General features: G+C 40.4%; 1 protein-coding gene across 1 annotated transcript; it reads left to right on the top strand.

Moving 5' to 3' along the window:
• Positions 1–599: 599 nt before the first annotated feature.
• On the top strand, positions 600–1,526 carry LOC141637320 (uncharacterized). The gene has a single exon (XM_074446877.1). The coding sequence runs from the start codon at positions 600–602 to the stop codon at positions 1,524–1,526; it is 927 nt and encodes a 308-aa protein (XP_074302978.1).
• The last annotated feature ends 9,954 nt before the right edge of the window (positions 1,527–11,480 follow it).

Raw genomic sequence — 11,480 nt, forward strand, 5'->3', positions numbered from 1 at the left:
TCTTATGGCTTGTATTACTACTACTTCTTATACTTTGGTGCTCAATGGTAGCAATTTTGGTTATTTTAAGGGAAATAGGGGGCTCAGGCAAGGGGATCCAGTATCACCCCTCATATTTACCATATGTATGGATTACTTGTCTAGACTTATTGCTTATGCTATAGCTCGATGGCCATTTCATTATCATCCAATGTGCAAAGGAGTCAAGTTAACTCACCTTATGTTTGCTGATGATCTTTTGATGTTTTGCAAAGGGGATGCCCCATCCATACTTCTCCTTATGAAGGCCTTCATTTCCTTCTCCCAGGCTTCAGGTCTGCAGATGAACAATACAAAATCAGAAATATTTTTTAATGGTATGAGGGAGGATCTCCAGAATGACATTCTTTCAGTCACAGGGTTTCTAAAAGGGGAAATGCCATTTAGATACCTGGGTGTCCCAATCCAGCCTGGTAAAGTATCTAAGAAAGAGTGTAACAGTCTTGTTGAAAAAATGGTGACTCGGATAAGAAGCCTTGGTGCAAAGAAATTATCCTATCTTTGGCGGTGGTTGTACTCATTAACTCGTGCTTAATACTTTATATAACTATTGGGCTGCGATGTTTGTTATTCCTAATGCTACCATTAAAAGGGTTGAAGCCATTTGTAGGAATTTTCTGTGGGATAGTAGCAGTGAATACCATAGAGTCCCTCTAGTTGGTTGGGATAGGGTCACTTTACCTAAGGATGCAGGAGGTCTTGGTATTAAAAAAGCGAGTATCTGGAATATAGCTGCTGTTGGAAAATTGGTGAATTGGATTTATACAAAATCTGACAGACTGTGGATTAAATGGGTTGATAATGTTTACCTCAAAGGCTCAAACTGGCATGACTATAAACCTGCAAACGACGCTTCTTGGACTTGGAAATCTATCTGTAAGGTTAAGGAGAAAATCAAAGATGGTTTTATTGACAATCTTTGGTACCCTCATCAGAAAGGGTACACGATTGGAAATGGCTATGATTGGCTGCTGGGTACTCATGCTTCTCAACCTTGGTCAGTAATCGTCTGGAATGACTGGAATATTCCAAAATGCTCACTAAACTCGTGGCTCATTATGCAAGAAGGGATTAACACTAAAGCAAAGCTCTTTGCCTATGGTGTTTGCACTGATGACAGATGCATTCTATGTGAAACACAGACTGAAACTAGTGACCATCTTTTCAATTACTGTGATTTTGGTAAACAAGTACATGAACTCATTGAAGAGTGGATTGGTCGATCGATACCCACCATCAACGAGTTAATGATAACTAATCGAAACAATATGAAATGGAAAGCAATGGCTCTGATTCAAACAACTTACCGGTACTGTGTGTGGACTCAGAGGAACCGGGCGCGCCATGAGCTCTGCGTTGAAAGACCAGTGATAGTGTTTGAGAGGATGAAGAAGATGATACGATCGCAGGTAAGAAGGAAATATCCGAATAGGGATGGGCGATCTGATTTTGATGCAGTAGGATCTCTTATGAGATTCCTAAATTGATTTGTTTGTGGTTGCTATCATTTTTTGTTGTTGGAATTCATTCCAGCTAGCCTCTTTTGTACATGAGACGGGTTCTTTGATATATTAATACATACTCACATTTCACCAAAAAAAAAAAAAAAAACTTGAGAATATGTTTGTATGATCAATTCCCATGAATCCCCTATGATCCCATGACACCCTAGTGCCTTTTATCAATTGTTTACATCCCTTTTAATCCATCTTGCTTGTTTGCTTTCATTGCTATATAGTTTAGTGATCTTTTACTTCAAACCCCAATTGTGACACCCTTAGACACCACTAGTTGCAATAGAAATCTCATCTCAATTCCCGTCCCTTGGGATCCGACCTTTACTTGTCTCTTTACTAATTGTAGAGTTGTTGGTGAAGTTATAAATTGTGTTTTGGTCTAGGTGCTCCTAACGACAAGTACTGAAAACTAAACCCCATGAGGGAACACGACCAAAAATGGCGCCGTTGCTGGGGACGGTGTTAACTTGATTTAGATTTTCTTACATTGTTATTAGTTGTGTCTTTCTTCGCCTTGGGGAAGTAAAACCCCTCAAGGTTTGTTCTAACTATTTTCAAGTTGTTTGATATTTTGCAAGATGGACCTTATAGATTGTTTTGTAGAGGATCACTTAAGTATACCTTTATTCAAAGATCCCATGCAAGCATTGGAAGCCTTGGAAGCATGTGAGGCTAAAAATATGTATTGGGAATTAGAGGTAGATCTTTTTGAGGCCGCTCTAGCTAACAAAGAACTTACTCATGCACAATCCGAATTAGTGCATAACATCCTTGTGGAAGCATGTCAACCTATAGAAGATGAGCAATCCATCCTAGAAGACATCTTACAAGCTCAAGAGCAAGAAGAATTCGTCATGGAATTCGAAGGTTATGAGATTGATGAGAACGAAGAACAAGTTGAATATGCCATGAGAATGGAATGCCTAATGGAGATGGAGCAAATTCTCAATGAACCTTCAAAGGAGGAAAGTGAGGTACAAACTCCTACTTTAAAACCCCTTCCCCCAAATTTGAAATATGCTTACCTTGATGAATCAAAGACCAAACCCGTGATTGTTAATGATAGACTTGACGAGAACCAATTGGGAAAATTGCTTGATGTGTTGAAACAACATGAGAAGGCTATAGGTTATAGTCTAGATGACCTTAAGGGGATAAGTCCCAACTTTTGCATGCATAGAATTCATCTAGAGGAGGACCATAGACCTACCATTCAACCTCAAATAAGATTGAACCCCCACATGCAAGAAGTTGTCAAAGGAGAGGTTATGAAATTACTTGATGCGGGAATCATATATCCCATATCGAATTCTTTGTGGGTTAGCTCCGTTCAAGTGGTACCTAAGAAAGGAGGTACCACGGTGGTGACAAACGAAAAGAATGAGCTAATACCCACAAGGAAGATCGCCGGTTGGCGTATGTGTATTGACTATCAAAAATTGAATTCCGCAACAAGAAAGGATCATTTCCCCTTACCATTCATTGACCAAATGCTTGAGAGGTTAGCCTCCAACAAATTATTTTGTTACCTTGACGGGTATTCGGGATTCTTTCAAATCCCTATACACCCGGATGACCAACATGAGACCACCTTCACATGCCCTTATGGTACTTTTGCATATAGGAGGATGCCTTTTGGCTTATGTAATGCCCCCGCCACTTTCCAAAGATGCATGATGAGTGTCTTCTCCGACTACCTAGAGACCATAATGGAAGTTTTTATGGATGATTTTAGCGTTTATGGAAAGGACTTTGACTCATGTTTGCATAATCTTTCTCTTGTATTGCAAAAATGTGAAGATGTTAGTCTTTTTTTAAATTGGGAAAAGTGTCACTTCATGGTCAATGAAGGAATTGTTTTGGGTCATTTAATTTCGGAAAAGGGCATCGAGGTCGATAAAGCTAAGGTTGAGGTGATAGAGAAACTCCCACCTCCCCTGAATGTTAGAGGGGTGAGAAGTTTTCTCGGTCACGCGGGTTTCTATCGCCGTTTCATAAAAGATTTTTCAAAAATAGCGAAACCCCTCACTCAACTCTTACTTAAAGATGCCCAATTCCATTTCACTAATGAGTGTGTTGAAGCCTTTAATAGAATCAAGGAAGCACTAATCTCGGCACCAATCATTCAACCTCTAAATTGGGAACTACCGTTCGAGATTATGTGTGATGCTAGTAACTACGCCGTTGGAGCGGTTCTTGGCCAACGGGTAGGAAGAGCTCTTCATGCCATCTATTATATAAGCAAGACTCTTGATCCCTCCCAAGTGAACTACGATACCACCGAAAAAGAGCTTCTTGCCATTGTCTATGCTTTGGACAAATTCCGTTCCTACTTACTTGGATCCAAGGTGATTGTCTTTTCGGATCACCGTGCTCTCCGACATCTCTTGATAAAGAAGGAGGCAAAACCAAGGTTGTTGAGATGGATTTTGCTTCTTCAAGAATTTGACTTAGAAATAAGGGACAAGAAAGGAGCCGAAAATGTAGTGGCGGATCACTTGTCAAGGATCCGGTTTCATGATGAACAAGGAGAAACACCGATCAATGACTCATTTCCCGACGATATCTTGATGGCCATTCAAACACAACTTGAAAGGCACATCACCCCATGGTTTGCCGATTATGTCAACTATATTGTTGGAAGAGTACTCCCTCCAAATTTGAACCACAACCAAAGAAAGAGGTTCCTATTCGAAGTAAAGAGGTACTTTTGGGATGACCCAAACCTCTACAAAGAGTGTAGTGATGGGCTCTACCGGAGATGCATCCCTCAATGGGAAGTCCAAGGAATCTTGGAAGGGTGTCACTCATCACCCTACGGTGGGCACCATGGAGCAAGGAGGGCCATTGCAAAAATTCTTCAATCGGGCTTCTATTGGCCTACAATGTTTCAAGACACAAGGGAATTCATCATTCATTGTGATGCTTGTCAAAGAACGGGGAATATATCTTGGAGGAACGAAATGCCACAAAGGGGCATTCTAGAGGTGGAGATCTTCGATGTTTGGGGGATCGACTACCAAGGTCCGTTTGTGACATCCAATGGGAATAAGTATATCCTTGTGGCCGTAGACTACGTCTCAAAGTGGGTGGAGGCAATTGCCACTCCAAACGATGATGCAAAAACGGTCACCAAACTCTTCAAGAAAATAATATTCCCAAGATTTGGAGTTCCTAGAGCAATCATAAGTGATGGAGGAACGCATTTTCATGAAAAGAAACTTGCATCTCTTTTGACCAAATATGGTGTTCAACATAGAACCGGCTTGGGATATCATCCTCAAACAAGCGGTCAAGTTGAAGTTTCGAATAGAGAGATCAAGCAAATCCTTGAGAAAGTTGTGAACAAGACCCTAAAAGATTGGAGCACAAAGCCTGATGACGCTCTTTAGGCTTATAGGACGGCCTATAAGACTCCCATAGGAGCCTCCCCTTACAAGCTTGTCTATGGAAAAGCATGCCACTTGCCAATCGAATTGGAGTACAAAGCTTTTTGGGCAATTCGAGCACTTAACCTTGATCTCAAATTGAGTGGTCAAAAGAGGATGATTCAAATTCAAGAGTTGGAAGAATTCCGACTACAATCCTATGAAAATGCCAAGATCTACAAGGAAAGGACAAAATTGCTCCATGACAAGAGGATTAAACAAAAAGCCTTGCACAAAGGGGATAAAGTCTTTCTATTCAATTCCCGCTACCGACTCTTTCCGGGAAAATTGAACTCTAGATGGATGGGTCCCTATGTGATAACCGAAGATGGAAAATATGGGGATTTTGAAATCAAGGCGGAAGAGGAAGCAAGTTCAAGGTCAATGGTCAAAGGTTGAAGCCATACTATGAGGGAGTGTTTATTGGAGAGGTCGAGGTCACCTACCTCGGGCCTTCTCATCCTTGAAAGAATCATCAAAAGGGAGAGTTTGGTGGAGTCCTCCCTAAACCACCACTTGTAAATATACTAACCCTCTAACTTGTATTTATAATTTTATTGCATTCCTTTAATTATAAACATAAACTCTTTTCATGAGAGTAAGTGAGGGAGGGTCACTAACGAATTTTGAATGAAGGAAGGAACCAATATTCAAGTGTGGGGAAGCATTTATGAAAGGGAAGTAAATCAAAGGAAAATCGGCAAGTAAGGAACCCGAGCGTCTTCCTTGGAATCCGTCCGTCTTGCGGGAATCCGGGTATCTTTAGCAGAATCCGTCCGTCCATTTAGGCTGTGAAATTGAAATTCTGGGACTGTCGAAGAATTCGAGCGTCCTGGTATAGAAGACGCTCGTCCTGAAGAACCCGCTCGTCTCTGCAGAAAGACGCCCGTCTTTTTACCTGTGAAAAACAAGAAAGGTTACTGTCTCAGAATCCGCCTGTCTTTTGGAAAAGACGCCCGTCTCCTTTCAGAAAATCCGAGCGTCTTGGGCTCGAGACGCCCGTCTTGGCAGCGTCATATTTTTGGAGAATCAACTATGACAGAATCCGGGCATCTTCCCTCAAAACCGCTCGTCCCGAAATGCTGGAATCCGAGCGTCTTATGCTCGAATCCGCTCGTCTTCCTGCGGTAAATCGACCACGAGTTTTCCTATTTTTATTACACCCCACCACACAATTTGTGACACATCACCCTTCCTTCCACTTGTATTATAAAAACCCACCTCCTTATGACTCCAAAGCATATCCCAATCACTCTTTTACCCCACAAAATCAAAAAGCTCCAATTTTCTAGGGTTCCAAAGGCAACATTCAATCCACAAGGAGCATCTTTATACTTTAACAAATCAAAAAATCCAGCTCAACAATCAAAGAATGCCACCAAAGGGATCTTCCTTTAGGGATAGAAGAAGACCAAGGGTAAGAGGAAGCTCTTCTACCTCCCATATCAACACATTAAGAAGGGAGCATGAAGAAATTGTGAATCTTACAAGACTTGATGATTTCTCAAATGTTGAATTCGTCAATGATGTGCAAAGACTCGTTTTCCACCGGCTTCTTCATAAGAACATTCTCCCTACTAAGTTTTTATGTCATGACACTTTAAGGAAACTTGGGATTTATCATCAAATGGAAGCTCTTTTTGAGTTGTTTGGTCTCTCTACCCTTTTCCACATGCATGAGCAAACTTACCGATCCCTTGTGCTTGAATTTTTAAGCTTGTTGAAGATTACAACCTTGAATAGAACAATATGCATAGAATTTAGGTTGGAAAGTGTTTCAAGAATGATGACTCTAGTGGAATTTGCTAATGTGCTTGGTCTCGATGTCTCGCCTACCCGGACATCAAAACTGAAGAGATATAATGTTGCACCCCTATGGAGGGCCATGACCGGCCGAGATTTCATGTACATCAAGGAGTGTCTTGATTTCCACATTCAAAATCCTATTTTGAGACTCACTTACCGGTTCCTTTCCGGCACACTACTTGCTCGCCGAGATCCGGCAATAGTGAACGAACTTGACCTTGTGTTCATGGAGTCTTATCTCAATATCCAAGGAAGGGGTGGGTACCGCTTCAATGCGCCTCTTGTGCTACTCGAAAAATGGGCAAAGTTTAGGAACGATGATGATGATGGGATGAGACACATTGTTAATGGAGGGCTAATTACGAAGATTGCAAAGCATTTCAATCCAAAATTCAATGAGAATAATGAGTATGCTCCTCTTTCCGGAAATACAAGGATAAATGAAGACCTTCTTCTTATTCATCATCATTGGATAACCCTTGAAGGGGTTGATAAAAGGATCAAGTGGATAACGAAAGGAAGTGATCCAATCTAACTACCAATGACCGGTCTACCAAGAATCTCACCAAGAAGAGGACCTTTATCACCAATCCCATCCTACCTCATCCCTCCAAACCCAACCCAAGCAAGGCAAGCACCACCACCTCCAAATCCCCAACAACAACAACAACAAGAGCAACAACCGCAAGATGAGAAAATCAAAGTGCCTCCCTACCCATTTCCTTACCAACCGTACAACCATCCCAACCCCTTTATCCTTCCCCGTGATGACTTTGTAATGGGAATTCTACAAGATTTGCACTTCCGACAATATGAAGCTACCGTGGACAATTATTATGCACTCTATCCTCAATACCACGATATGATTCAAAGGGGAAAGACTAGTGAGGAAGGAGCATTTCCCTCTTGGGCACAAATGTATTTACTCTTCCCCAATTCGGAAAGGGCAAATGAAGGGGCAAACGGGCGACAAGAGGAAGGGAGCAACAACTCTTGCGGAGGGGACACAGTGGAGCTTGGAAGTGAAGAGGACGAGTTCATGGACCTGAATACAAGTGATGCATCCAAGGAAATATGGGATAGTGATCTAGAGGGAGATGACGGCGATCTCTAGAGGATCTCTTCATAGCTAGATGGAGTGGGCGTGAGGCACCCATCTCAAGCTTAAGTGAAGTTTCCTCATCTCCTCTCTTTAGTTTCAATTTTCATGAAAGAAGTTTATGTTTTGTTAACTTGTACATTATTTTACCTTGATCATGGTTGGAGAGTCCTAGCAACATAGAGGACTAACACCTCGGCCCCATTGAGGTGTTCTTATTTCATTGTTCCCACCTTTGAAAATCCAAAATGACAATTTAGTTTCATGCATTGCATCTTGTGTGCATGAACTACCCCGACTTTAGGACATTAGAAATAATGTCTATCTCGGTTTGGGGAAGTACTTGCATATGCAACGGGAGATAATCTAAATTACGCTCTCCGTCATAAACAAAAATTCATGCATCATGTTTGTATGATTTCCCATCATTTTGGCCATTGAGGACAATGCCCATATTAGTGTGGAGATGGGAATTCTAACTTAGCTTTTATTCAAAAATCCAAAAAAAAAACCACAAAAATTTGAAAAATTTGAAAATCCAAAAACAAGTTCATTTCCTTTGTAGTGTAGTCATGTATATGTTATTGTATATATTGTGTTTGTTTTATCCTTAATCACATTGATCGACTACGCCACATCCGAGACATGAGGATATTGAAGACCGCATGGTATGATCTTTCCAATCTCCCTTTTCCTCTTTATGTTAATGACTATGTGGCTTTATTTTGATTGATGCGGTATAACAATGTGAACTTAGGACTTGCATTTAGTTTATATGTCATATTAGTTGGTAGAATCATTTGCATTGGGATGTCTATATGCTAGTTGCATCATGGCATGTAGTTTGCATGTTAGAAAAAATTTGCGAAACCGTCTACTTGGGAAGTTTGACAAGTGTATATAGGCCCTAGTAGATGCTTTTTCTTCTTAAAACTTTGCTTGTTAGAATACTTGTAAAACACCCTAGGATGTGTCATGCTAGTATCCTTTGACCCATGGATTAAGGCCTAGTCAAGAGTACTTTGTGGTGTGATAACTCCTTGGCTACCTTTTATTCCAAGGTGACCCTTGAAACCATGCATCCATCCATCATCCATGTTCTACCACATTTTTGTCATCAAAGGGAATGAGCACAAAAAGAAATTGATTTGAGTTCAATGAAATGAAAAGTGAAAGAAAGTTTGCAAAAATGCATCAAATGAAAAGAGGAGCAAAAATAGAACTCCTAAAGCTTCAAATATAAGCCACCATCACTACATATGAGGTGACTTTGAAAATGTTCAAAAGAAATGCAAAGAAAAGTTGAAAGTTGTCAAGTGTTGAAATGCCAAAAATAAAAAAGAAATGGCAAAAAGAAAGTGTTCTCAAATGTTATATGCCAGAAGAAAGTGGGGGGAAAAACAAAAACAAAAGCAAACTCCCAAAGAGAAACTAAAATATCTATTGATCCCTTCATCCATCGTATCCATTTTTGTGCATGGTAGAGAGGGGACGACCCTTCTTCTTGTCTAGGCAAGAGGGGGAATTCCGTGATCCTCCAGTGTTTCTAACACCATAGGGAGTCTACTCTTGACAAAAGCATTTAACGATTGAGGACAAAGGTACCTAGCTTGACACAACTTGGAGGTGATTTATTGGTATCCTTCTAGGCTTAGTAGTTTGAAGAAATTACATCTATGAAGGAGTGTGTACCCTTGAATTGATTCCCTTGTACATAATTTCCGCCACTTAGATGAGGAAAGTGGCTATTCTTTTGTAGATGCATCCATTACTTGTTTTGTGTGCTTAATGTTTGGATGTGTTGCCATTTTGGCAAGACCCACCTTGCCTTGCAAGAAGGCATCCTACCTCATGGTTGTCTTGTTGTGAGTTGAAGGGGCGGAGTGAGACCCGCTAATTGTCTCATATCGGCTATGTTATTAGGTTAGTTTAAATAATGGTCCTAGTCTTTGTCACCTCTTTACTCGGGACGAGCAAAGGTTTGGTTTGGGGATATTTGATGTGACCATAATTAGAGCATATTTAGTCCCCGAATTAGCCTTGTTCCCATGCTTTTTAGTGCATATTTTGGTCATTTATTGTCTTTAGTTCTTTGTTTTGCATATTCTTTGAGGTTTTGTGTCCTTGGTAGGAAAGGAGTGCAAACCTTGCAGTTTCATGGCAAAATGAGGCTAAATTGATTGAATTCAATGACCAAGCATCAAGGAGAGACCAGATTAGAAGGCCTTTGTACATACTATAGTAGATGGGCAATGATGAGAAAAGATCCTTGCATCCCCGAGGAAATCCTCAAGGATTTTATGAAGAAAAAGGAAGAAAAGAAGAAGGAAAGAAACTGCCTGACAATCCGTGCGTCTTCCCCTGAAGACGTCCGTCCCTCACTCACAACCCGAGCGTCTTCCTCCACAAGACGCCCGTCTTCCCCTCTGGATGCCCGTCCAGGAACGCCCAAATCCGCCCATCCCGCGCTAAAGACGCCCGGATTCCCAGACAGTTCCATTTCGTCTTCTACAAGCTTCAAGGAAGGATGCACACCTTTTTCTAAGACCGGCGAAAAAGAGACCGGAGTCTCCCTAGAGACCGGCGATTCCTCAAGGACTTAATCGTCATTTAAGCCCTTAGTAAACCCTAATTTATGTACCTAATCCCCTGCATAAATACTCCATTAGTCTAACTAGAAGAGCATGTTCTTCTTAGCAATCTTTAGTGTTGTTAATATCAATAAAATCTCTCTTTAATCTTGTAATCAACATTTAATCAAGTTTTAATACAAGTTTTATTTCCTTAATCTCTCTCTTGTTCATCCTTTATTTTGGGTAATTGAAGATTATTTGGGTTATTATTAGGAGATTGACAACCTTCCAATCAAGCATCAAGTACTTCTTTTATTCTTTGCTTTATTATTGGAATCATTAGTAGGTATAATTCTCTTAATCCCTTTTTAATTATTGTTAATTATCTTCATTTATTCATCATGTTTCACTTTGTTGGTATGATTGACAACCTTGCTAGCATGTTCAACATGATAATGAGTGAGTAGTTTCCTTAGCTAGGGTTAATGGGTAATTAGGGGAAACCAACATGGGGAATGATTCATGCTTAAATTAATATGCTTTCATAGTTTATTTGCTTGCTTGTTGTGATCTCAACTTATGCACATGTTATGTTTGATGAAATGCGAGCCTATGAATCCTTGCATTTTTTACGCATCACCTATCTTTTCAATGAGACTTGTAAGACATAAACCAACTCGAGTCTCATTAGACCATACATATTATTGAGTAGGGAAGATTAAGTCGACTTGTAGGTGTTGTACAATCTAATCGATTCGGCTCCGGGACCCAAACTTTCCTAGGATTGTAAGATATAAACCAACTCGATCCATCACAACAATAATTGCTTGCTTATAACTTGAGAATATGTTTGTATGATCAATTCCCATGAATCCCCTATGACCCTATGACACCCTAGTGCTTTTTATCAATTGTTTACATCCTTTTTAATCCATCTTGCTTGTTTGCTTTCATTGCTATTTAGTTTAGTGATCTTCTACTTCAAACCCCAATTGTGACACCCTTAGACACCACTAGT

This window comes from Silene latifolia, unplaced genomic scaffold, assembly GCF_048544455.1.
Source record: "Silene latifolia isolate original U9 population unplaced genomic scaffold, ASM4854445v1 chrun_scaffold_16, whole genome shotgun sequence".
In the NCBI taxonomy this organism is placed as follows: domain Eukaryota; kingdom Viridiplantae; phylum Streptophyta; class Magnoliopsida; order Caryophyllales; family Caryophyllaceae; genus Silene; species Silene latifolia.